Source organism: Tachyglossus aculeatus, chromosome Y4 (assembly GCF_015852505.1).
Source record: "Tachyglossus aculeatus isolate mTacAcu1 chromosome Y4, mTacAcu1.pri, whole genome shotgun sequence".
In the NCBI taxonomy this organism is placed as follows: Eukaryota; Metazoa; Chordata; class Mammalia; order Monotremata; family Tachyglossidae; genus Tachyglossus; species Tachyglossus aculeatus.
This window is the reverse complement of record NC_052096.1, coordinates 2,197,834-2,224,574: the sequence shown is the minus strand read 5'-3', so window position 1 is coordinate 2,224,574 and position 26,741 is coordinate 2,197,834. Positions and strand designations below refer to the sequence as shown.

The following is a 26,741-nucleotide window of genomic DNA, read 5'->3' as shown; positions in this document are numbered from 1 at the left end:
TGGTGCAGCAATGATTTTAATGGCAATTTGTATAAACCAAGGCCATGCAGAAGTAGAAACGGTGACCAGCTGGGCCTGGGGCCCCGGGAAGGGGGGTTTGGCCCTCCCCCACATCCCCCAAGGTTGTGGGGGCAGGAAATGGGGAGACCAACCTAGGGTCCATGCACCGACCCCCCTCCCGCCCGCGTTTCCCCCAGCACAGCCCCTTAAATAGATTCTCCACTATAATCTGTATGTTACAGTATGTACACAGCTCCCGGGGTGGGGGAGACCCAGGGTGCCTCCCCCAACCACGTTCCTATTTACACCCCTCCCTCGGCCCCCCAGAGGGACGGGCCGAGGGGCGGGGGGATGAGGGAGGGAAGACGGGTTTGGGGTGGGACGACGTGAGGGTGGAGGGGGTGATGAAGACTTCTGGAGACAGAAATTGGGGGCGGAGGAGGAGGAATCGGGGGTGGGGGGGCACCCCCTGCTTCCGGAGGAGGCGAGCCCCTGACCGTCGCTGGGGGGAGGGGGGACCTATCTGGGAGCGCGGTTCTGAGCTGGAAATGCAGTTTCCCAGTCCAGATGGCCGGGGTCGGGGGGGGGGGGGGGTAACGCGGCCAGAGTGAGGTGCCCAGCGCGGTGGGCAGAGCAGAGCAAGAGGGGCAGGGTTCCCCGCGGGGTGGGCCGGGCAGAGCCCGAGGGGTGCGGCTCCAAGCTGTGTGGAACAGAATAGGGGGCAGGGAAAAGCTCCCAGCTCCGAGTGCAGCGTCCACCCGCCCACTTGCGGTGGGGTGGTCGAAGCCGTGCCCTGTCCCACCCCCCGGCTGCTGCGGCCCCCGCCAGCGCCATCCACCTGCTCACTGGGCGGACAAGAGGAGGCCCCGGGCGGTGCCACGGTGAATGCACGGTTGGGCCGGAGGAGGATGGCACCGGGCCCACTTGGCCTCAGGGCCGCGGAAAGGCTGGGGCGGGGGGTGGCAACGCCAAGCACTTGGGTGGCAGAGAGCGCGGGTTGGGGTGGGGCGGCGGCCCGGGCCGTCCATGCCGTCTCATCAGTCCGCCACCTCCACCGCCGCAGAGGGACCCCTCCCGGTTAAGACTCCGTGGCCCCCGGGGCCGGGGGTCAGGTGGTCAGGCCAGGCGGGGGGAGGCCCTCCAGCTCCCGGCTCTGCTTCAGCTCCTTCATCCTGTCGGGGGAGGGAGAGAGAGAGACCCCGGGGGTCGGGGGTCACGGGTGGAGGAACCCTGGGCGGGGGTCACCCCGGTGGGGGGGTGGGTGTCTGGTTTTGCGGGAGAGTGGAAGGATGGCTGTGGGGAGGGGGATGGGCCCTGGGAAGTTGGGGGAAGGAGTACGTGGGGGTCAAGGGTTGGGGGGACGGGGTCACGGCGAGCCGGAGGTGGGCAGGAGGGAAGGGAGGAAGGGGTCACCTGTGCCGGCAGCGCCGGAAGAAGTGCATGATCTTGCGAGCTGCCTGGTCCTGTTTCTTGGTGAGGAAGGAGCCCCTGAGGGGGAGGGAGGCGTGAGCAGAAAGTGGGGTGGGGGACGGGGGGCCCCCTCCCCTCCCATCCCCCAAGCCGACGGCAGATGGACGAGGTGATGCCAGTTTCCTGCCATTGGCTGATTGATTAACTGAGTGGGTGAGCCAGATCTCGCAGGGGAGGATTGGGAAGGGCAGGGGGAAGCCCGGGAGGAGCAGGGGGTTCGGATGGAGGAGGGGGGGGCAGGGTAAGAGGCTTGGGGGAGACAGGGAGTGAGGGAGGAGGTGGGAGGCCAGGGAGAGACAGGGGATGGGCTCAGATTGTAGGGATAGAGGGACAGGGTAAGGGGCTGGGAATAATAATAACGATGTCATTAAGTGCTTACTATGTGCAAGGCACTGTTCTAAGCGCTGGGGAAGTTACAAGGTGATCAGGTTGTCCCACGGGGGGCTCACAGTCTTAATCCCCATTTTACAGATGAGGTAATGGGCCCAGAGAAGTGAAGTGACTCGCCCAAAGTCACACAGCTGACAACTGCCGGGGCCGGGATTTGAGCCCATGACCTCTGACTCCAAAGCCCGGGCTCTTTCCAATGAGCCACGCTGCTTCTCCGAAAGGGGTCGGGGCAGAGGGTCCCAGAGGGCAGGGCGGGAGGCCAGGGAGAAATGGGGATTCGGGCAGGGACAGGGAAAAAAGCCCGTGAGAAGCGGCGTGGCCTAGTGGGTGGAGCCCGGGCCTTGGAGTCCGAAGGACCTGGGTTCTAATCCTGCTCCGCCACTAGTCTGCTGTGGGACCTTGGGAGAGTCACAAACTTCTCCGGGCTTCAGTTTCCTCATCTAGACTGTGAGCCCACTGTTGGGTAGGGGCCGTCTCTCTATGTTGCCAACTTGTACTTCCCAAGCGCTTAGTACAGTGCTTAGTACAGTAAGTGCTCAATAAATACGACTGAATGAACGAATCTGTAAAATGGAGATTGAGACTGCGAGCCCCACGCAGGACTGCGACTGTCCAACCTGATAAGCCTGCATCTACCCTAGCGCTCAGTACAGTGCCCGGCACGTAATGAGTACTTAAATACCATTACGAAAAAAAGGGTGGGGAGAGATGGGTGTCAGGGAAGAGGGGCTGGGGGTCAGGGTAGAAAGTGGTGGGGCGGAGGGCAGCCCGGGGAAGGTGGGAGATGGAGGGGGGGTGGCCATACTTGTTGCGCGGAGGCAGGGCAGGGGGCCGTCGGCGGTAGGAGCGGTAGTGCTGCTGGATGAGGACGGCCGCCCGGCGGCTCTGCTGGAAGCGCTTCTGCTCGTAGTAGCTGCGGAACTTGCTCTGGATCAGGATGGCGGCCTGGGTCATCTTCTTGTAGAGAGCAAACTGGGCGGGCCCGGGGCCGGCGCCGGAGAGACGGCCGGTCAGGGGGAGGGCGGAGGCCCGGCCGGAGGGACCGGACCCGGGGGACACCGGGGGTGGGGTGGATGGCTACAGGGGAGGCGGGACCGCGGCCGGCGCGGAGACGGTAGGAGGCCCGGGGCGCCGCAGGGCACGGACTGGTGAAATTTGGGGCTGGGGGAGTGGACGCACACAGCCGAATGCCCTCCGGCATTCCCTCACCCTCTGCCACACAGGGTCAGACCCCCCCACATCCTTCACCACACCAGTTCGGACTCCCCCCGCATCCCTCACCCCACGGGGTCAGACCGCCCTCCCTCCCCACCCCGCACTGAGTACCTTGAGGGCAATCCATGTCAGCTTGTGGGGAGAGAAGTGGGGTGAGCGCCTAGGCCCGGGCCCGGGGGAGGGCGAGGATGAGGTTGGGGGGGGACCCAGGGGCAGGAAGGAGGCGGGGCTCGGCCAAGGGCTCCTTCTCACCTGCTTGTATTTGCGGTAGCACCTCTGGATCACGGCGGCCGCCATCTCCTGCTGCTCCTTGAGGCGCCGGCCCTGGGGGGCGGGAGGAGCCAGGCCTCAGCGTGCCTCAGGTGGCCTCCCTGTTCCCTTCGGACCCCCGTCGTGGATGGGACTTGGGATGTTCCCCACTCCGTCCCGCCTCTCGGACCAGGCCCTCTGACCCCTCCGGCCCCAGCCCCGGGGCGCGCCCCACCTTGTACTTCCGGAAGGCCGTCTGGATGACCCGGGCGGCCTCGTACAGCTCTCTCTGCTCGTGATCCGACAGGGTCAGCAGCGCGAAGTCGCTCTCCATCTTGCCGTTGGCCGAGGCCCCGAGGAACTCGGCCCAGGACGGGGCGGGTGGCACTGCCAGACGCCCCCGCTCGAAGGGCAGCTCGCTGTGGGGGGCACGGGGGAATCAGAGGGGGCTCCCCCCGCCCTCCGGCACGCCACCTCAACCTACGGTACCTTGAAGAGCACGCGGAGCACTGTATTCGACACTTTGGGGGCTATGGTAGAATAAGTGATGATGATGATCATCATCATCAATCGTATTTATTGAGCGCTTACTATATGCAGAGCACTGTACTAAGCGCTTGGGAAGTACAAATTGGCAACATATAGAGACAGTCCCTACCCAACAGTGGGCTCACAGTCTAAAAGGGGGAGACAGAGAACAAAACCAAACATACTAACAAAATAAAATAAATAGGATAGATATGTACAAGTAAAATAGAGTAATAAATATGTACAACCATGATGATAAGAATAATTACCAGGCTATCTGTTAAGCGCTTACTGTGTGCCGAGCACTGTACTGAGCGCTGGGGTGGGCATTAGGATAATCAGATCAGACCCAATCCCTGTCGCAAGAGGAGCTCACGGTCTAAGCAGGCACTGAATCCCCATCGTCCAGATAAGGAAACCGAGGCCCAGAAAAGCAGCACGGCCGAGTGGAAAGAGCCTGGGCTTGGGAGTCAGAAGACCTGAATTCTATGCCTCTTCACTTCTCCGTGCCTCAGTTCCTCAGCTGTAAAATGAGGATTAAATACCTGGTTCTTCTTCCTACTTAGACTGTGAGCCCCACGCGGGGCAGGGACTGTATCTGACCTGATTAACTTGTACCTTAACTAGCGCTTAGAGCAGCGTTAGACACATAGTAAGCACTTAACACATTACACACACACAAAAAAGGCAAAGTGACATGCCCAAGGTCCCTTGGAAGACAAGATTTGGGATTAGAACCCAGGTCCTCTGACACTCGCTCTTTTCCCTGCCCCACGATTGCTGCATCCGAGGACCTTATAGTCTAGGAGAGGAGACAGACACTCGGTTCCCGATCGGGGAATACGATCCGTACATTCACAAGAGGTTTGAGGGGGTTTGGGTAACAAAAGTGCTTTGACAGTGGGAATCAATCAATCAATCGTATTTATTGAGCGCTTACTGTTTGCAGAGCACTGTACTAAGCGTTTTGGAAGTCCAAGTTGGCAACAGTCCCTACCCAACAGTGGGCTCACAGTCTGAGGCAGCAGTTGGAGGATACGAGACGGTGAGATAAGCGATCCCGAGGGGAAGCACTCTGATCCCCCCTCCGCCACTTGTCTGCTGCCTGACCCTGGGTAAGTCCCTTCACTTCTCTGTGCCTCAGTTTCCTTATCTGTAAAATGGGGATTAAGACGGTGAGCTCCCTGTGGGATATGGGCAATGCCAGCCCAACCAAATCAGATCGTACCTACCCGAGCCTGGCACGTATTAAGACCTTAAATTACAAGTTACCACCTTGTAACCTCCCCAGCGCTTAGAACAGTGCTTTGCACATAGTAAGTGCTTAATAAATGCCATCATTATTATTATTATTAAATACCATTAAAAAAATCCAGCACCCCTGACCCTCCCCCCTCTCCATCCCTGATTCTCCCCCAGTGATCCAGGCCGGACCATCCACCTGGCTTGACTCTCTCCCTTCTCCAGAGAGACAGACGGACAGAGCTCTTTCTCCGTATTAGGTGCCTCACTTCCCTCATCTGCAAAATGGGGATTCAATACCGAGGTTCTCCCGCCCTATTTAGGACTCTAAGCCCCAGGTCCAACCGGATGGTCTTGCATCCACCCCAACACTTGGCAGAGAGTAAGGACTGAACAAATACCACAATTACTATTAATCATTATTGCTATAATCATCGTTCTCTGGGCCTCAGTTTACTCATCTGTAAAATGGGTGTTAAATACCTCCTCACCGTCTCTTCTACCCTGTGAATCTGGGTCAAAGACTGTGTCCAACCTGATTAACTTGCATCTACTCAGTGCTCAGTAGAGTGCTTGGCGCACTGTAAGCCCTTTGCAAATACCATAATTATTACTATTATTCTCTGTGCTTCAGTTTCCTCATCCGTAAAATGGGGATTAAATATCTATTCTCCCTCTCCTCTAGACCGTGAGCCCGTGTGGGACAGGGACCGTATCCGATCCGATCAAAGCAGTGAGGCCTGGTGGATAGAGCACGGGCCTGGAAGTGGGAAGGACCTGGGTTCTAATCCCAGCCCTGCCACGTGTCTGCTGTGTGACCTTGGGCAAGCCGCTTAACTTCTCTGTGCCTCAGTTACCTCATCTGCAAAATGGGGATTACGGCTGGGAGGCACAGGACCGTGTGCGACTTGATTTGTCTATATTCACCCCGGCACGTAGTACAGTGCTCGGCACATAGTGTTTAATAAATACCAAAGTTGTTGTTAGTAGGAGGAGGAGGAGCAAGCGCTGAACAAATACCACAGTTATGACTAATGAGGTGGAAGAGAGGGTTTCGAGGGGGAAGAGGAGGACCGCGAAGACGTCGATCCCTGTCATGTACCTGTGCTGGGCCAGGCTGGGCAGCTGGTCCACGTTGTCCAGGTAGCTGGCCAGCCACGACATGGTCTCGCTGAGCCCCATGGCCCCCGGCCGCTCCCGCAGCAGCCCCCCGGCCTCGGTGTCCCCCACAAAGTCCTCCTGCTTGATGCGTTCCGGGGTCGCCTCGATGATCTGCTTGGCCAGGGAGATCATGTCCACCTGGAAGGGGGGGTGGGAGGGGTCGGGAGACGACAGGCCTGGGGCACCCGGGACCTGCTGCCCCCGCCCAGGTTCAGTGCCGCCCCGGGCTGGCTCCCCTCCTCCCCGTGCGGCCAGCCCCGCGGCTCTCCTGGCAACCTGCGTCTCCCCCTGCCAGCCCCCATCGCCATCCTCGTGACCCCGACCCCTCCCTGCTCCCTAAGCTTGCCAACCCCCTCATCGCCCTCCCTGACCGCCCGCTCCGTCCCCGCTTCCTAAGCTTTTCATTCATTCATTCGATTGCATTTATTGAGCGCTTACCGAGTCAGAGCACTGTACTACGCGCTTCGGAGAGGACAACACAACGATGAACTGACAGTCCCTGCCCACAACGAGCTGGCAGTCTAGAAGGACTGTAAGTTGGCCAACTCCCCAACTGCCATCTCCGTGACCCCGACCCCCCTCCACTCGCTGAGCTTGCCAACCTCCTCACCGCCATTCCCGTGACCCCTGACTCCCCCCTGCTCCCTCAACCTGCCATCCCAGTGACCCCCGCCCCCGCCATACCTGGATCACATCCACGGCCCGAAGGTAGCCGCCCCCGCCGGGCCCCGCTCCGAAGTCCAGGAGCTGGGCTCCCAGGGGTGGGGGCCGTGGTGGTGGGGAGGGCGGTCCCCCGGGGCTGCTGGCCTCAAAGTCCATGAGCAGGGCGGGGGCCTCGGGCTCCCGAGGAGGGGCTGGGTGGCTCAGCTCGGTCACCTCCATGGCCACTTCGGTGGGGAGGGCCGGGGGGCTGCCTTCTGGGGCGCTGGAGTAGGCCGAAGTGACGGAAACGGAGACGTCCGACAGGTCCGAGGGGGAGGAGACGCTGCTCAACCCTGGGTCCGCCCGGAGTGGGGGGCGGGTGTGGGTAAGAAGGATGGAGTCGGGAAGGCGGGAGGGTTCTCGAAACCTCTCCCCTTTCCCTCCTCCGCCTCTGCCACATCCCCCGCATCCTTCCGATCGCTTCCTCTTCCACCGACCGGCTTCCACTTCCCTCCTCCGTCCCAGCTCTCCCCTGCCTCGGTCCCCCCGGGTAATCAGCCTTCCCGCCCCTAAGGATCGTCCCCGCACCAACTTCCTCCTCGCCCCACAACCTCTCCCCTCTGGGTCAGTCCCCCCACCTCCCGTCGGCCCGCCCGTCGGTTGGCGCCGGGGCCCCCTCACCGGTGTCGGGGCTGGCCGAGGGCGGGGAGGGGACGGGCTCCGGGGGGGCGTCGAGGCGCTGCAGCTCCTCCAGGCAGCGGGCCAGGCGCACGTGGCCCCGGGCCTGTGCCACGGCCAGGGGCAGGCGGCCCAGGGAGTCGGGGATGGTCAGGGCCCGCCGGTTCCAGCGGAAGAGGAGCACGGCCGCTTCCAGGTGGCCCAGGGCGCAGGCCCACATCTGGGAGGACGGACGGTCGAGCGGACGGGTTCGGCACCGCCCACCCGGGGCGGACTTCAACCGGCACCCCCCGGGCCCACCCGACGCCCCGGACAGTGTGGACGACCCCGTTTCTCGGGGAGGGCCCTGGGCCAAGAGTCCTGGACCGTGTAGCTGTCCCCCACCCCCGCCCGGGCTTGGGGGGGGATCACTGGGTCCCAGCCCAGCTCTCTGTCCCCTGGGCGTCCTGGGCATCCCCCGCCCCCTCACCAGAGGGGTGCAGGAGAAGTGGTCCACGTTGAGCGGGTCAACTTCCTGCTCCAGATCCAGGCTCTCGGCCTCGGCGCTCCTGAGGGGGCAGCGGCGCATGGCCGTCAGGATGGCCAGGAATGTGCGTGGGAGTGTGTCGGGGCGGGGGGGGAAGGGGTTGGGTGCAGGGCATCCGGAAGTGGAAGAGCAAGGGGCCGGCAAGACAGAAAGCCTGGGAAGCAGGAGGTCAAGGGGTTAGGGGTCGAAGGGACCGAGGGTCAGGGTCTCGGGGCCTCCGCCCCTCCCGGACACCCCGCGGTCGCCCCGCCCCGCCGGCCCTGCCCCGGCTCACCGCCACTGGCTGAGGGTCTCGATGAGGCGGGCGTAGCCCTGGGCGGCAGCCAGGTGCAGCAGGCTCATGCCACGGAAAGGCCCCCCGTGGGCCAGGCGCTCCGCCCGCCGCTGCCGCCAGCCCGCCCGGGGGATCATCTGCTCCACCAGGGCCACGATGCGGGCCTCGAACCCGGCCCCCGAGCCACCGCCACTGCCCTGCGGGGGGCCCGCCCCGTCACCGAGGGGGCCCGGCCCCCGGGGGGACTTCAGGCCCTGGTGCCCGCGGCCGGGCTGGCCCGAGAGAAGGGGGACGAGGTGGGCCGCACGACCTTCCCCCTTCACTCCCCGCTTCCCCACCCCCGCCCCTTGGGCCAGAAATAGCCCAAGGGGCGAGCGTGCCAAGGAGGAGCCCAGAATAGCAGCCACCAAGGAGGGTGGAGCGCTGGGGTGATGTCAGCGGGAGGGGAAAGGGGCTGGGCCACGCGAGGAGGAGGAGGAGGCAGGATGCAGGGTTGGGGTCGGGGGAGACGAAGGTGGGAGAGAAGCGGGGGGTGGTGCAGCAGGGAAAGGGACGGGTGGCCAGGACTAAGGCGAGGGTCGGGTCAGAGAGGGTGGGTCGGCAGGAAGCCCCTCCGCTCCCTCCCCGGCCGCCCGCTGGCCTGCTACCTGCCCGTGGGGGGGCTCGGGCCCCCGAGGAGGGGGCTGCCCGGCGGCCGCCATCTCCGCCATCCTCTTCTCCATCTGCTCCAGCCGCTCCAGGATCGACATACGGAACTGGTTATCTGGGTGGGGGTGGGGGGGAGCCGTGCTCGGAGACCGGTCCAGGCCGCGGGGGCGGGGTCCCTGGGAACCCCCAAACCTCGGTGCCAGTCCCACAGAGGAGACCCCATGCGGCCAGGGGCGCCGGAACCCAGAACTGGAAATGCGCGTGAGATCGGAGGCCTGCGACCCTCCTCTTCAAATTCGAGGGGCCTTTACAACCTCCAGCGGGCAGCCACAGGTGGCGGGGACAGGACGGGGGCGATGGCCGGCCGGAGAGATGTACCTCGCCTTCGCCCACCTCTCCCCGGGAGAAGCCGCTGGCCCAGGCCCACCCCCCCCACCGGACGCTACCTCTGTCCACCGTGGCCGGGCCGGGGGCCCCTGGGTCCCTTCTGCCGCCCGGCCGGGGCACGGAGCCTGTGGTTTGAAAGCACCGCCCCGCCCTCCCGCCCGGTCCCCTCTCCCCCGCCCCCGGCCCCCTCCCCCGCCCCGGGCAGCTGTCCGCATGGAAGGGGCGGGGTGGCAGGACCAGCCGGGGGTTCACCCTCCTGCCTCTGCCACCCGCGGGCTATATCCGTCCCCTCGTGAGCTCAGACGCGGGCAGGTCGAGGGAGGCGGCCGGGGGCCGGCGGCAGGGAGGCAGACCGGGGCAGGGGGCAAGAGGGGCGAGGACGGGAGTGCCGAGGGAGGAGGGGGAGCCGGGGTCGGAGGCAGATCCAGATGGCCACATCGGGATGGGTGGGAGGAGGGAGGGAGGCAGAGTGCCAGACAAGGACCCCCAGAGACCGAGACGGAGGTAGAGACCCAGGCCCGAGACGGACACGTGGACGCGCCGACTTTGGCGGGGAAAGGTCAGCCCCGGGGGAGAGGCCCGAAGGAGACAGTGGGTGGACGCCCCCCAACCCAGTACCCAGTCCCACCAAGAAGAAATGTCCCCCAGAATATGGGGGAGCCCGACAGCCAACTCCGGCTTGGGGCAAGAGAGCAAGAGCACAAAGAAAGAAAATAGCGGAGGAGTAGATGTGGGGACAACACAGGCCATGGACCCCAAGACCAAAGTTATGTATACAGATACATACACTTAAATGGCACTTGTTACACATCTACTACGTGCCAAGCAAGCACTGTTCCAGGGGCTTGGGTAGATACAAGGTAATCTGGTGGGACACAATCCTACGTCCCACGTTCATCCCCATTTTGCAGATGAGGTAAACGAGGACCAGAGAACTTCAGTGACTTGCCCAGGTGACACAGCAGACAAGTAGTGGAGCTAGGACTAGAACCTAGGTCCATCTGACTCGTTCATTCATTCATTCAATCGCATTTATTGAGCACTTACTGTGTGCAGAGCACTGTACTAAGCGCTTGGGAAGTACAAGTTGGCAACATATAGAGACGGTCCCTGCCCAACAGCGGGCTCACAGTCTAGAAGGGGAAGGCCTGTGTTCTATCCACTAGGCCACACTGCTTCACAAGGAGCGAGACACCACGGGGTGGGGGCAGAAAGCCAGGGTTCTGAGGGTCTTGGTGTGTCAGGACCCCTGGGTCCTACCCTCCGTGATGGTGACCCCTGGGACAGCAGCCACAGCCTGAGAGGCCGGGCCCGGGGGTCAGAAGGGCCTGGGTACTAACCCCGGCTCTGTCCACTGCTTGCTGTGTAACCTCGGGCAAGTCACTTCTCAGTTTTCTTAACTATAAAATGGGGATTCAACACCTGTTCTCCCTCCTACATAGACTGTGAGCCCCACATGGGACAGGGACTGTGTCCAACCTAATTAACTTGTACCTACCCTGAAAGGAGACCAGTGTATTGCAGGCCCATCTCCTCCAAGAGGCCTTCCCTGATTAAGCCTTCCTTTCCTCTTCTCTCACTCCTTTCTGGGTCGCCCTGACTTGTTCCCTTTATTCACCCCCATCCTAGTCCCACATCGCTTATGACCAGCTCTGTAATTTATTTACTTATATTAACGTCTGTTTCCCCCTTTAGACTGTAAGCTCGTTGTGGGCGGGGAATGTCTGTTGTTAGACCGTATTCTCCCAGGCGCTCAATACTCAATAAATATGGTTGACTGACACAGAGTAAGCGCTTAATGAACAGCGTAAAAAGCTATTATTATTACTATTACCATCGCCATCGTTAAGTGGGCCTGGGGAGAAGGCAGAGAGCTGGGGTCCTAGTTGATGGGGAAGGGGGAGGTGAGAGCTGGGAGACAGGATGCCTGGGTCCTGAGAGGGGAAGCCAGAATGGGGTTCTGGGGAAAGAAAGCGGGGAGCCGGGGCGGGGGAGAGGGTGAGAGGAAGCGCAAGTGGGGTACTCACCATCTAGGGACAGCCAGTCCAGCTGGGTGCTCGGCAGTGCCAGGAAGCGGCGAGCTCGGTACTCGAAGAGGACCGAAGTGGAGAGCGGCCCACCCTCCCCAGCTACCTGCAGGGACACCAGCCCTGCCTCGTGCGCTGCGGTGGGGGGAACAAAGGGCGCCCGTTGGGGCTCAGGGTGGGGATTCCTCCCCCCACCCCCGCCCCAAGTCTCCCCGCTCTCCTCCCCCAAGGACCACATCTGTCAATGCCGGGGGACTCATCATTCGGTTGCTAGGGGATGATGCTCCCTGGAAATGAAGGTCGGAAGCCTCAGGAAGCCATTCCCTCCAATCCCCGGGGACCCTGAGTCCCCAACCTCTGATCGGGCCCCGAGTTCCCAGTGCACCCCGGTCAATCAACTGGTGGTATTTAGTGAGTGCTTGCTGCACGCACAGCACTGCCCTAAGCACTTTGTTAAGCACTTACTATGTGCCAGGCATAGCACAACCCGATGGGGGATTGGACACAGTCCTCGTCCCGCAAGGGTGTTCACGGTCTTAGTCCTCATTTTCTAGATGAGGGAACTGTGGCCCAGAGAAGTGAAGTGACTCGCCCAAGGTCACTGAGCAGACAAGCGGCGGAGACGGGGATAAGAACTTGGGTTCTCTGACTCCCAAGCCCAGGCTCCAGGCTACTTCCCAAGCGCTTGGGAGAGGACAGATCAATCGAATTGGTGGCCGGGACCCCTGCTCTTGACAAGTTGGACAGCCTAGAGCCCCCCGGCCCCCGGCCCCGTACCGGGGCAGTAGCAGCGCAGGACCCCAGGCTGGATGAGCGAGGCAGGCACGGGGATCTGGTCGAAGACGCAGGAGTAGCGTTCCGAGGCTTCCGTCCAGGGACCTGTGATCAGCACCTTCACCCCACCCTGCAGACACCGAGACAGCCCCCGAGACCCCGCCATCACACCCAGGGGACAAAGCAGGTTGCCTGGGGGAGGGGAGTACGGAGAGGGTGGTCAGGACCCCAGAGGCCTAAGGCCCCGGGACATGGCGACAGGCTAACTGGACAGTGGCTGGGAGGGGGAATGCTGTCGGAGTTATGGCCTGGGATGCGGTTGCCCTGGAAACAAGGGATGGCGGGACCACGGGTACCAAGGGGACGGGGAAGGGTGGGGCCCAGGGTACCGTGAGAACTGGGGAAGGAGGAGCCCCCCAAACGGTGGCCAGATCCCAGTTTCCATGGAAACCCGGGAAAAACAGGTGGTGCTCGGTTGCCGTGGAAACCAGGCCCGCCGGGTGGAGCCGGTCGGGGGAGTGAGTGAGTGGGTGGGCTGGGGCCGGAGGGGGGCGGCCGCTCACCTCCGGGTAGGACCACTCGGGCGAGAAGTCGGTGATGGCCCCGAGGGGCGCGGGGGGCCCGGCTGGGGGTGGGGCCTGGGGCCCTCCGGTGTCCTCGCTGATGATCTCGCCCATCAGGTCCGGGAAGGTCAGCCCAAAGGGCTCCAGGGGCAGCTCGCCGGCCGCCGCGGGCCCCCCGAACAGCCCCTCCGTTCCCCGCCGGCCGGCCGTGTCCATGGGCGTGGGGGCCGGCGGGGCCTCGGGGGCAGGGGTCTCCCCCGGGGTCTCTGGCCCCGTCCCGGCCCCGTCGTCGTCCCGGATGAAGAAGCGGTTCCCCCGGAGGGCACCCGGCGGGGGGCTGCCCCGCCCCGGGACCCCCGGCTCCAGGGCGGCGGCGGGCTCCAGCGCCGGGCAGGGGGGTGCCCGGGCCGCCTCGGCTTCTGGGAAGTCCGGGCTCACGCCCCGCCCCCCTCCGTAGGTCTGGCCCCGGCGTGGGCTGTTCAGGAAGCGGTCGGGGTCGAAGGCCGGGCTCGGGGGGCCGGGGGCCGTGGGGGGCTCGGGCCCCAGGACCAGGGCCAGGCCCAGGGCCGGGCCCAGCTCGGCCTGCGGGGCCAGGTGCTGGCTGGGGGTCAGCCCGCCGGGGGGCCGCTCCCGCCCCGTCACCAGTAGCAAGGTGGGTGGGGCTCCCCGGCTCCGAGACCCCCCACCCAGGGGCGCCGGGGGGCTGGGGGTCACCTCAGGGGGCTCGGCAAACCCCGAGGACGAGGAGGAGGAGGACGAGGAGGAAGGGGAGGCGTCGGCCTTCGGGGGCTCCGGGGGCTCCGGGGGCGGGGCGGGGGGCGCCGGTGGAGGGTCCGGGGGGGCCAGGGCTCGGGGCTCCACTTTGGGGGAGATGATACAGTGCTTGGCGCTGCTGCATTTTGGGGGGAGGCTCCCGGGAGCTCCTGGGGACACGGGTGGCGGAGGGGGTGAGAGGCCGCCCCCGTCACCCCCCAGGGACCCATCCCGACCCCCCGGTCCCCCCAAGCTGGGCCGGTTGCAGTGCCGGAGAGGGCCACCGGGGGGCGGCGGAGACCACCCTCTGGGCTGCGGGGCGGGGTGGGGGGTGAGGGTGGCAAGGAGAGGGGGGCCCGGAAGCCCCCTGCCAGTTGGCCACATCCCGGGAATAAGCCACACGCAGAGGGACATGCCATCACCATGCAAGTACTGCAGGGGACAGGCCAGCCCCGGGGGAGGGAGAGCGCGGGGGGTCAAAGGTCAATGCCCCAGGGAGGGAGGGGGCGGGGTACTCACCCAGCCCACCGCTGCACAGGCAGGCGTGAGTCTGTGGCGGGGCTTTGGCCTGGTGGGTGTCCAGGATCTGCTGCACCAACTGTTCCACCGAGAACTCCGCTGCCCCGTTCCCGCCGCCGCAGGTCCACTTGCTCCCGTGGACTGGGTGGCCGGGAGCGGACGGAAGCCGTGAGGACCGTGAGGGAGCCGGACTGCCCCTGGGCAGGCAAACCCAGGGGAACCCCGGCCCCCCGGTTGTAGCCACCCGCTCCCAGCAGGAGTCCGGGAGTCCCGGCCGCCCCCCCGTCTCACGATCCAAATCGTGACACACTCCAGCTCCCGGCAGCCCCCGGGGCTGCGCCCTCGCTCGGCTTGGGGAGCCCCACGGGCAGCCGGGAGAGGCGTGAGGGACAATGGGGTCCCTCCCACGTCCCCTTTGGCCCCTGCAACCCTTACACATGGGCTTCAGCTGGCCCACGAGCTCTTCCCGGGACCATTTGAGCCACTCGCGCCGGTCACTGCGGGTGGAGCACAGGATGGGGCCGCAGCCATTCCCACAATCCTCCAGGGCTGGGACATTCAAGTAGTGAACCAGGACGATGTCGGGGTTCTGGGGGTGAGGGGAACCGGGGAACTGTGAGGAATCGTGGGGGTCTCCATGCCCTGTCCCTCACCCCTTCGCCCTCATCTGTCTCCTGGAGACCAGGAAGGGCGGGAACCGCCCCCAGGCCACCCTCCGGCTCCAGGAAGTGAGTTCCAGGAGTCACGCTGACTCAGTTCTGGGAGACTGGAGTGACTCCATCCCCAACCTGGGATGGGGACAGTTCAGCGGGGGAGATGGGCGGACCTCAGTCTGGGCCAGGCTGGACGGGGAGGGGTTGTGGGTACCCCCCTGCCCCCCCCAGCCACTGCCAAGCTTTCCCATCTCATAGAGGGCTCTGGTTCCTCAGTCCCCATTTCCCAGGCCAGGGACAGGGCACGCCCAAACCCCACGGTTTTGCAACCCACTCCCCTGAGTGCTTGCTCCTCTTTCACCCCACTCCTCCCCCTGCCTACCACCTCCAAAAAAGTGTGTGGGGACGGGGGAAGAGAAAGCAAGGGGCCCACAGGACACGGCGCGGGCCTCCAGCCCCCAGGTCTACTCCTGGCCTGCCGCGGGACCTTGGGCAAGTTCCTTAACCTCTCTGAGCCTTGAGGCTTCCTCATCTGTAAAATGGGGAGAAGGTACCTGGATCTCCCTCCCTCTTAGACTAAGTCCCACGAGGGCCATGATCAGCATCCGATCTATCTTGTATCTACCCCAGGCCTCAGCACAGTGCTCAGGCCCACAGTAAGTGCTTAATACCATGATTTTTTTTTTAATGGCTTTCGCCCAGCCCCAGTTTGCCCCCCAGCACCCGGAGGAGGAGGAGGCAGAGGTTCTTCCTTGGAATTGGCAACAATCTGGACCCGCTTCTGCCCTTATCCCTCCCCCGTGTCCCCGAACCTGGCCACCCCACTGGCCTCCGAAGTCCGTCCCCTACAGCCCGTCTCCTCCCCGTTAGGCACCCCCCAGAAACCCAGGCAACCCACTCCTCCAAGCCCCCCATCCCAGCCATGAGGACCCAGGAACCCTGCTCCCCAACAGTCCTCTTCCCAATTCCCCCTACCTGCAGCAGCCAGTAGCAGCGCCGATGGAATGTGGGGACGATGGAAGAATGAACATAGCAGCCGTAGAGGCACTGAGGGGGGAAGGATGGGACAGGGCCAAGTGTGGGAGGAGTCGCGTGCCTCTTCCTCCTCACCCTCTCCGCTGGACCTTCCCCACGACAGGTCCAGATCCCCCCAGGCCGGGCCCAGGCGGTGGGTTCGGGGGTGGGGGACGGGACAGGGGTCCCTACCTCCACGCCCTGCACTTTAAGCTTCATGTGGTCCTCGCGGGTGGTCTTCCCATCCTTCCGCTTCTTCCAGCAGTAGCCGTCTTTCCGGTACTTCACCTTCTTGCGGTTGTAGAGGATGATGGAGCCGTTCTGGGGCCTGGGGAGGGAGACGGGGGAAGGGGGGGGGGAAGAGCTGAGGGCCCTGGGACCAACCGGGGGCCGACCTCTCCGCTCCCCCTCTCCCCGACCCCTCTCACCTGGTCTTGGGGGAGGAGGACAGCCACTCATCGTGCTTCTCGAAGGTTATCAGGTAGGAGGCAATCTCCTGGGGGCGGGAGGAGGGGGAAAAAGGACAACAGGACCCCGTCGGGCTTCACAGTCAGCCTATTCTGGGGTTCCCTCCTCTACCCCGAGACGCCCCCCTCCTCTCCCGGGCACCTCGTTGGTGTTCCACCGGAGCCTCTCTGGGGGTAACAGGGGGCAGCGGGGGAGACACTCCAGTAGTTTTTTGGGCAGGAAGATCTTCAGGTGGTGGCTGTTCTCTGGGCAGCGAAACCAGATGGGGAGAGGTGAGCCTGGCCCCTGGTCCTCCCGCCGTCACCCCCACCCCCATCTGAGAACAGTAATACTAATGATAATAATAATAACAACAATAATAGTACTAGTTAAGCACTTACTTTGTGCCAACAACTGAGCTAAGCTCTGGGGTGGATACAGGTGAATCAGGTCCCACATGGGGCTCCCAGCCCCCTAAGTAGGAGGGAGAATGGGGACTGAATCCTCATTACTACAGATGAGGGAACTGAGGCACAGGGAAGTGATTTGAGGAGGACCGGGAGCTGCAGGGAGCCCGTGGATTGGCTTGGGGTGGGGTCCGGGGGAAAGAGTCCAAGAGGCCCCGAAGGACGGAGTCGGGGGCGGACTCACCGGCGACCTCGGTTGGGTCCTTGTTATTATTCATGGTCGGGGCAGCTCCGGGAAGCCAGGTCACCCCCGGCCAGGGGGGCCGGGGGGAGGGGGCGTTCGAGCTGCAGGAAGAAAGGATGAAGAAAGGGTGGGGTCGGGGGTCGAGCTTCTGATCACGGCCTGCTCCCCCAGTTCTTGCAGCCAAGGGGGTGGGGGGCTTCCCGGGGGTTGGAAATGGACCCCGGGGACGAGCCCACTGTTGGGCAGGGAGTGTCCCTATATGTTGCCAACTTGTACTTCCCAAGTGCTTAGTACAGCGCTCTGCACACAGTAGGCGCTCAATAAATACGATTGATTGATTGATTGATTGATTGATTGAGCTTCCGGGAGAAGGGGAATGGAGCAGGAAACACCATCGGCTAGGAGCTGTCCAGGACCGGCTGGACTTCTCCAGCCCCAGGGTCTCCCTCCCTACTGCCCAGGGGTCCCCCGGGCTGGACGGAGGGGGTAAGGACAGGGCAGGGATCAATCAATCAATCGTATTTATTGAGCGCTTACTGTGTGCAGAGCACTGTACTAAGCGCTTGGGAAGTACAAGCTGGCAACATATAGAGGCGGTCCCTACCCAACAGTGGGCTCACAGTCTAGAAAGGGGGAGACAGAGAACAAAACCAAACATACTAACAAAATAAAATAAATAGAATAGATATGTACAAGTAAAATCAATAGAGTAATAAATCTGTACAAACATACGTACAGGTGCTGTGGGGAAGGGAAGGAGGTAAGGTGGGGGGGCTCAATCAATCAATCGTATTTATTGAGCGCTTACTGTGTGCAGAGCACCATACTAAGCGCTTGGGAAGTACAAGCTGGCAACATATAGAGACGGTCCCTACCCAACAGTGGGCTCACAGTCTAGAAGGGGGGGAGACAGAGAACAAAACCAAACATATTAACAAAATAAAATAAATAGAATAGATATGTACAAGTAAAATAAATGGAATAATAAACATGTACAAACGTCATATATACAGGTGCTGTGGGGAAAGGAAGGAGGTAAGGCAGGGGGATCAATCAATCAATCGTATCTATTGAGCGCTTACTGTGTGCAGAGCACTGTACTAAGCGCTTGGGAAGTCCAAGGTGGCAACATATAGAGACGGTCCCTACCCAACAGTGGGCTCACAGTCTAGAAGAATCGATCAATCAATCGTATTTATTGAGCGCTTACTGTGTGCAGAGCACTGTACCAAGTGCTTGGGAGGTACAAGCTGGCAACATATAGAGACAGTCCCTACCCAACAGTGGGCTCCCAGTCTAAAACGGAGAGGGGGAGGAGGGGGCTCAGTCTGGGAAGGCCTCCTGGAGGAGGTGAGCCGCGAGACACGACGGAAAGGAGGGATGGGAAGTCAGATGAGGGAGGGATGGAAAGTCAGATGAGGGTGGAATGGGGACCGGGGCTACCGAGGGGGTGGAGGTGTGCGGGGGCGAAAGACCCCCCGTCCGCCCCGCGAATCAATCAATCAGTCGTATTTATTGAGCGCTTACTGTGTGCAGAGCACTGTACTAAGCGCTTGGGAAGTCCAAGTTGGCAACATCCAGAGGCAGTCCCTACCCAACAGTGGGCTCCCAGTCTCAAACGGAGAGGGGGAGGAGGGGGCTCAGTCTGGGAAGGCCTCCTGGAGGAGGTGAGCCGCGAGACACGACGGAAAGGAGGGATGGGAAGTCAGATGAGGGCGGGATGGGGACCATCCATTCAATCAATCGTATTTACTGAGCGCTTACTGTGTGCAGGGCGCTGTACTAAGCGCCTTGGGAAGTACAGGTTGGCAATATAATAGAGACGGTCCCTACCCAGCAGAGCACTGTACTAGGCGCTTGGGAAGCCCAAGTTGGCAACATAATAGGGACGGTCCCTACCCAACAGAGTCTAGAAGGTGGGGGGGGGGGGCAGACGCCAAAACCAAACGTATAAGCCAAATAAAGAGAAGCAGGGCTACCAGCGCTTAGGACAGTGCTCTGCACACAGTAGGCGCTCAGTAAATACGACTGATTGATTGATTGATTGGAGGTGGGCGGGGGCGGGAGACCCCCCCGTTCACCTGGTGAAGCCAGGGCGGGCCCGGGGGACGGTGGGCCCTTCTCAGCCCTCAGGGCCCTTCGTTGTTCGCCACCTTCTGCCCCTCATGCCCTCCCTCCCCTCCTCTCGAGGGTCCCCGGTGGGTCTGTCAGGAGGGGGGCAGGGGAAGGGGCAAAGGGCGGCAGGCAGGACGGACGGACGGGGCGGGCAGGGGTGAAGGGTCAGCCTCGGCGGGGGTGTCCCGGGGGGGGCGGGGAGGCCGCGGGGCCCGGCTCCTCTCACCTCCCGGGGTCCCGCTGGCGGCGGCGGCGGCCATTCTCCACAACACCGCCCCCTCCCCCGCCAGCGGCCGCCCCCTCCTCGCCGGCCGTGACAGCCGCGTCTGACGTCACCACGTACGGGCCCGGGGCCTACCCTTTAAGGGGGCTTCCTCACGTCAGGGCAACGGGGCCTCTTCCCTCAACCGGACGGTCAGTCAGTCAGTCAGTCAGTCAGTCAGTCAGTCAGTCAGTCAGACAGACAGACAGACAGTCAGACAGACAGACAGTCAGTCGTATTTATTATTAATAATAATAATAATGACGGAACTGAGGCCCAGAGAAGTCAACTTCCCTCAGTCGGTCGTATTTATTAATAATAATAACAATGATAATGACGGAACTGAGGCCCAGAGAACTGAACTTCCCTCAGGCAGCCAGCCAGTCAGTCGTATTTATTAGTCAGTCAGTCGTATTTATTAATAATAACAATAATAATGACGGAACTGAGGCCCAGAGAAGTGAACTTCCCTCAGTCAGTCGTATTTATTAATAATAATGACGGAACTGAGGCCCAGAGAAGTGAACTTCCCTCAGACAGCCAGTCAGTCATATTTACTAATCAGTCAGTCGTATTTATTAATAATAATAACAATAATAATGCCGGAACTGAGGCCCAGAGAAGTGAACTTCCCTCAGTCGGTCGTATTTATTAATAATAATAACAATGATAATGACGGAACTGAGGCCCAGAGAAGTGAACTTCCCTCAGACAGCCAGTCAGTCATATTTACTAATCAGTCAGTCGTATTTATTAATAATAATAACAATAATAATGCCGGAACTGAGGCCCAGAGAAGTGAACTTCCCTCAGTCGGTCGTATTTATTAATAATAATAACAATGATAATGACGGAACTGAGGCCCAGAGAAGTGAACTTCCCTCAGACAGCCAGTCAGTCATATTTACTAATCAGTCAGTCGTATTTATTAATAATAATAACAATAATAATGCCGGAACTGAGGCCCAGAGAAGTGAACTTCCCTCAGTCGGTCGTATTTATTAATAATAATAACAATGATAATGACGGAACTGAGGCCCAGAGAAGTGAACTTCCCTCAGGCAGCCAGTCAGTCAGTCGTATTTATTAATCAGTCAGTCAGTCAGTCGTATTTATTTATAATAACAACAATAATAATGACGGAACTGAGGCCCAGAGAAGTGAACTTCCCTCAGGCAGCCAGTCAGTCAGTCGTATTTATTAATCAGTCAGTCAGTCGTATTTATTAATAATAACAGTAACAATGACGGAACTGAGGCCCAGAGAAGTGAACTTCCCTCAGTCAGTCGGTCGTATTTATTAATAATAATAACAATGATAATGACGGAACTGAGGCCCAGAGAAGTGAACTTCCCTCAGGCAGCCAGTCAGTCATATTTATTAATCAGTCAGTTGTATTTATTAATAATAATAACAATAATAATGACGGAACTGAGGCCCAGAGAAGTGAACTTCCCTCAGGCAGTCAGTCGTATTTATTAATAATAAAAACAATAATAATGACAGAACTGAGGCCCAGAGAAGTGAACTTCTCTCAGGCAGCCAGTCAGTCAGTCGGTAGCCAGTCAGTCAGTCAGTCGTCAGTCAGTCGTATTTATTAATCAGTCAGTCAGTCAGTCGTATTTATTAATAATAACAACAATAATAAGGATGGAACTGAGGCCCAGAGAAGTGAACTTCCCTCAGGCAGCCAGTCAGTCAGTCAGTGAGTCAGTCAGTCAGTCGTATTTATTAGTCAGTCAGTCATATTTATTAATAATAAAAACAATAATGATGGAACTGAGGCCCAGAGAAGTGAACTTCCCTCAGTCAGTCGGTCATATTTATTAATAATAATAACAATAATAATGGCGGAACTGAGGCCCAGAGAAGTGAACTTCCCTCAGGCAGCCAGTCAGTCAGTCAATCAATCAATCAATCGTATTTATTGAGCGCTTACTGTGTGCACAGCACTGTACTGAGCGCTTGGGAAGTACAAGTTGGCAGCATATAGAGACAGTCCCTACCCAACAGTGGGCTCACAGTCTAAAAGTCAGTCAGTCAGTCGTATTTATTAATAATAATAACAATGATGGAACAGAGGCCCAGAGAAGTGAACTTCCCTCAGGCAGCCAGTCATATTTATTAATAATAATAACAATAATAATGATGGAACTGAGGCCCAGAGAAGTGAACTTCCCTCAGGCAGCCAGTCAGTCAGTCAGTCAGTCGTATTTATTAATAATAATAACAATAATAATGACGGAACTGAGGCCCAGAGAAGTGAACTTCCCTCAGGCAGCCAGTCAGTCAGTCGTATTTATTAATAATAATAACAATAATAATGATGGAACTGAGGCCCAGAGAAGTGAACTTCCCTCAGGCAGCCAGTCAGTCAGTCAGTCAGTCGTATTTATTAATAATAATAACAATAATAATGACGGAACTGAGGCCCAGAGAAGTGAACTTCCCTCAGGCAGCCAGTCAGTCAGTCGTATTTATTAATAATAATAACAATAATAATGATGGAACTGAGGCCCAGAGAAGTGAACTTCCCTCAGGCAGCCAGTCAGTCAGTCAGTCAGTTGTATTTATTAATAACAATAATAATGACGGAACTGAGGCCCAGAGAAGTGAAGTAATAATAATAATGATAATGATGGCATTTAGTAAGCGCTTACTAGGTGAAAACCACTGTTCTAAGCGCTGGGGAGGTTACAATCAATCAATCAGTCATATTTATTGAGCGCTTACTGTGTGCAGAGCACTGTACTAAGCGCTTGGGAAGTCCAAGTTGGCAACATATAGAGACAGTCCCTACCCAACAGCGGGCTCACAGTCTAGAAGGGGGAGACGGACTACAAAACAAAGCATATTAACAAAATAAAATAAATAGAATAAATATGTACAAGTATTCATTCATTCATTCCATTGTATTTATTGAGCACTTACTGTGTGCAGAGCACTGTACTAAGTGCTTGGGAAGTACAAGTTGGCAACATATAGAGACGGTCCCTGCCCAACAACGGGCTCACAGTCTAGAAGGTGGAGACTGAGAACGAAACAAAACATATTAACAAAATAAAATAAATAGAATAAATATGTATAAATAGGGTAATAAATGTGTACAAACATATATATATAGGTGCTGTGGGGAGGGGAAGGAGGTAAGGCGGGAGGGTGTGGGGGGGAGGAAGGTGAGGGCTCAGTCTGGGAAGGCCTCCTGTCAATCAGTCAGTCAGTCGTAGATTGAGCCCTTCCTGTGCGCAGAGTGCTGTACTAAGTGCTTGGGAGAGGACACTACAACAATTATATATTATATTATATTATATATACAATTATATATAGTCAGCAGAGTGGCGCAGCGGAAGCATACTGGGCCCATAACCCAGAGGTCGAAGGATCAAAACCTTCCTTTGCTAGAATTCCTGTTCCCCTCCTTCCTTTCCCCCTCCCCATCCCCCCCGCCTTACCTGTACATATTTATTACTCTATTGGTTTATTTATTTTACTTGTACATATCTATTCTACTTATTTTATTTTGTTAATATGTTTGGTTTTGTTCTCTGTCTACCCTTTCTAGACTGTGAGCCCACTGTTGGGTAGGGACTGTCTCTATATGTTGCAAACTTGTACTTCCCAAGTGCTTAGTACAGTGCTCTGCACACAGTAAGCACTCAATAAATACAATTGATTGATTGACTGATTACCTCCTTCCCCTCCCCACAGCACCTGTATATTCATTCATTCATTCAATGCAGAGCACTGCTCTGTGTGCAGAGCACTGTACTAAGCACTTGGGAAGTCCAAGTTGGCAACAGAGACGGTCCCTACTCAACAACGGGCTCACAGTAGAACAGTGCCTGGCACATAGCGTTTAGCTTGTCTGTCTCTGCCCTTCTAGGTGTGATGCTGGGCAGGGATTGCCTATATCTGTTGCCGAGTTGTAATAATAATAATAATGGCATTTATTAAGCACTTACTCTGTGCAAAGCACTGTTCTAAGTGCTGGGGAGGTTGCACATAGCGTTTAGCTTGTCTGTCTCCACCCTCTAGGCTGCGAGCCCGTTGCTGGGCAGGGATTGTCTCTATCTGTTGCCGAGTTGTAATAATAATAATAATAATGGCTTTTATTAAGCACTTACTATGTGCAAAGCACTGTTCTAAGCACTGGAGAGGTTACAGCGTGATCAGGTTGTCCCACGGGGGGCTCACAGTCTTAATCTTGGTTGTACTTACCAAGGACTTAGTACAGTGCTCTGCACACAGTAAGCGCTCAATAAATATGAATGAACAAATACCATCATTATTATTATAACAGACATTCCCTATCCACAATGAGCTTACAGACTAGAGGGAGAGGCAGACATGAACAGAAATAAAGAAATGACGGAGATGGACATAAGTGCCGTGAGGCTTGGAGGGGGGGGGTGAATAAAGGGAGCGAGTCGGGGCGACACAGAAGGGGGTGGGAGAAGAGGAAAGGAGGGCTTAATCAGGGAAGGCCTCTTGGAGGAGATGGACCTTCAGTAAGGCTTTGAAGCGGGGGAAAGTCGTCTCAGATTTGAGGAGGAAGGGCGTTTCAGGCCACAGGCAGGACGAAGGTGAGGGGCCGGCAAGGAAATAGACAAGATGGAGGTACAGTGAGATGGGCAGCATTAGAGGAATGAAGTGTGCGGGCACAATATATCGGACATGAGGGGACTCTTTCCCCTTCCCAACCAATCCATTGCACGCCTGCTGTGTGCAGAACACTGTACTGAGCGCTTGGCAGAATCGGATACAACAGAGTCGGTCGGCACGTTCCCTGTCCACAGCAAGAAGCAGTGTAGCCTAAAGGAAAAAGCACCAGCCCAGGAGTCAGAGGACCTGGGTTCTAATCCCAGCTCCGCCACTTGTCTGCTGTGTGACCGTGGGCGAGTCACCTCTCTTCTCCGGGCCTCAGTTCCCCCATTTGTATAATGGGAATTAGATATGGATATGGATTGCGTCCAACCCGATTATCTTAAAACTGTCAGCTCATTATGGGAGAGGAATGTGTCTACCAACTCTCCCCTATTGTGCTCTCCCAAGCACTTAGTACAGTGCTCTGCACACAATAAGCACTCAATACTGTCGATGATGATGATCTACTTCAGTACTTAGTAGAGTGCCTGGCACGTAGTAAACGCTTAACAAATACCATTAAAAAAATAAGGTTACATCTTCCCCCACCCCCGTAAGGATGAGAAAACATGGAATCAGCTTCATTTCCTTTAATAATGAAATCTCGACAGGGAGAAAGGGGCCCTTGGGACCTCTGGTGAGGGCGCCCCCTCCTCCCCGCCCCGGACCCTGGGTCTCCTGGGGAGGGGGGGCACACAGAGAAGGAGGTGAGGCTAGAGATCGTGGGAACGGCTACTCCTCCACCTCCAGCTTCTGGTCCCACTGGACCTCCGGGGCGGCCCTGCGGGCCGTGACAACCAAGGAGGAAGTCAGAGAGCCGAGCCCGGGCAACCACGGCTGCTCTGGGACACGGGGAGTCCATGGGGACCACAGGAGCTGTCAAGGGGTTGGGGATGAAGAGGAAGTAGAGAGCGCAAATGAGACACTGGGGGGGAAGCCCCCATCTTCCCCAATGCCCCCCTTCACCTCCAGGCCTCCCACCCTCCCTTTTCTATCCCCACAGTTTCTGGCCACTGATTCCCACCTCCCTCAATCTCCCAGTTCAATCCTTAACCCTCAGTGTGCTCTCTTCTGCTCTCAAGGGCCCAGACACCCCACTCCCCTTTATAACCCAGACCCCCTGCCCCGTTCCCACCCTGCTTTGCCCAGCCTCCATGCCGTTTTCTTCCAAGCACCTGGGTCTGTCTTTGGCTGTCGCCGTTCCCAACCTCGGTGGTGGTCCCGGGCTCTGCCTTGGGCCCTGGGATCTCCGTGGGGATAGGAGGCCTCGGGGTCAGAATTGGGGCTTCCACCTTGGACTCTGGACCTCTAGATGAAGCGCTGCAGCTGCTCCACTGCAGATTCTTCCCTCTGTGACGCGAACCACGGGGGATCGAGGACTTCGGTGTTGTGCCCCCGGTTCTCCTCCCCAGACCTCAAAACCCTCACTCCTCCCCACCTGCTAATCCTCCTGCTCCCCTCGGGGCTCCGGACCCTCAGCCCTTACTTGTCGATGGCTTGCTGGCGTCTCCTCAACTCCTCGAGGTGGAAGCTCACGGCCCGCACCCGGACCGAAGACTCCCGGAGCCTCTGAGGCCTGCCCTGTCGCCGCCGCCTTCTGCACAGCGTCTCGGGGGCCGGCAGATCTCCTGGGGCTTCCAGGTGGGACAGTGCCCGATGGGCATCTCCGTGCACCTGGGAGGTATGGGGGTGAGGAGGATGGAGGAAGACAGGGCCAGCGGCCCATCTTCTACTTCTCACACTTGGGGTTGAATGTGGGAAGGGGAACAGCTGGGAGTTGGGCAGGATGCTGGATCCCCGAGGAGAGTATGTGTGTGTATGGGGGGGGGGGGTGGTCTTTGTGAAGGGGCAAAAAGAGGAAAAGAGTTGGGGACAAGGTGATTGGGTCTGTAGGAGAGAAGAGGCTGGAGGAGGTTCTCATACCAACACAACTGAAGCCATGGTGTGCTTTTCCTGTGGTGAAATAGAGCTAAAAGATCCAAAGGAGGGGGTGGGGAGAGAGAGAGAGAGAGAGACTAGTTTAAGCCTCTACAGGGCCTTGGATAAATAGCTGGTTTGGGATAAAAGGTGGCCCCATCTGACTGATTTCCCCTTTGCTCCCTTGAACTGGTCTTCTGCCCTGTAAGGAGTTTTGTTTCCCACCTGGACCCCTGGAATGACTAACAGTTGTCACAGAAGCTGCTGGAATTTTTGTCTGCCCACCTTCCTTGCCAAACCCTTCCTCGTGGGAGCCTGGTACTGGATCTTGAACCACAGATCCCAACAGTCCCTGGGGCCAGAGAATGCCAGGTGACAGTATCCCATTGCAAGACATGCTGGGATTTGTAGTTCAATGATCTCCCATACACCCATGTCCTCCCTCCCCTCACCCCCAAGGATGGAGACCAAACGCTCGCCCTCTCCTTTGGTCCCCTAGAGCTGGAATACAGTGATAAATAGCGGGGAGACACATACCTGGGTTGGCGACTGAGGTTTTCCCAGAAAATCTCCCCATAAGGCTGGGGGGCCGATCTGGGGGCCACTTGAGTGGGGAGAGTGAAGGCGGCTTGGCCGGGAGGCGGGGTACGCCTTACAATCCGGGAGCATCTAAGGGCAAGAATGTGCTCCTGAGCCCCTTTCCGCTCTTCAGGAACCCAGGCATCCCGACCACCCCAACCAGGGTATTTCAGGGGGAGACCTACTTGACAAAGGGGATGAAGCCTCCCCTGTCGTCCTGCTCCTGCATGGCTGGTCAGGGGAGAGGATGAGCCTTTGCCCTCTTTTTGAACCCTGGAAAGTGAAAGGAAAATGAAAAGGCCCTGTCAAACCGTGTGAGTTGTGTGTTCGTATGTGTGCGCGAGAGAGACGTGTGTGTGGCAGGCCTGACTTTGAGGCCCCAGGAGTGGGGCAGCGTCCGGAGGCCTGGGGTG

At 58.7% G+C, this 26,741-nt stretch overlaps 2 protein-coding genes across 3 annotated transcripts; both read right to left on the bottom strand.

Annotated features, from left to right (window-relative positions):
* CAMTA2 (calmodulin binding transcription activator 2) lies at positions 1 to 19,181 on the bottom strand. Of its 2 annotated transcripts, XM_038768267.1 has the most exons (23): positions 19,153 to 19,181; positions 16,812 to 16,912; positions 16,323 to 16,426; positions 16,142 to 16,209; positions 15,906 to 16,041; positions 15,675 to 15,746; positions 14,482 to 14,635; positions 14,047 to 14,187; positions 12,775 to 13,697; positions 12,215 to 12,341; positions 11,438 to 11,572; positions 9,023 to 9,138; positions 8,376 to 8,572; positions 8,045 to 8,123; positions 7,579 to 7,795; positions 6,940 to 7,250; positions 6,197 to 6,393; positions 3,560 to 3,743; positions 3,328 to 3,399; positions 3,187 to 3,207; positions 2,666 to 2,832; positions 1,414 to 1,488; positions 1 to 1,172 (listed from the first exon to the last, which is right to left on the bottom strand). In XM_038768267.1, exons 2-23 carry the CDS (start codon positions 16,843 to 16,845, stop codon positions 1,109 to 1,111), a joined length of 3,594 nt encoding a protein of 1,197 aa, XP_038624195.1. In that variant the 5' UTR covers positions 16,846 to 16,912; positions 19,153 to 19,181; the 3' UTR covers positions 1 to 1,108. The 2 variants fall into 2 exon arrangements, with proteins under 2 accessions (XP_038624195.1, XP_038624196.1); XM_038768268.1 differs by lacking the exon at positions 3,187 to 3,207.
* A 5,236-nt stretch (positions 19,182 to 24,417) lies between these two features.
* Positions 24,418 to 26,595, bottom strand: INCA1 (inhibitor of CDK, cyclin A1 interacting protein 1). Its single transcript, XM_038768953.1, has 6 exons — positions 26,514 to 26,595; positions 26,287 to 26,418; positions 25,756 to 25,801; positions 25,319 to 25,506; positions 25,008 to 25,182; positions 24,418 to 24,708 (listed from the first exon to the last, which is right to left on the bottom strand). The coding sequence occupies exons 1-6, from the start codon at positions 26,555 to 26,557 to the stop codon at positions 24,565 to 24,567; spliced, it is 729 nt and encodes a 242-aa protein (XP_038624881.1). The 5' UTR covers positions 26,558 to 26,595; the 3' UTR covers positions 24,418 to 24,564.
* Positions 26,596 to 26,741: the final 146 nt, after the last annotated feature.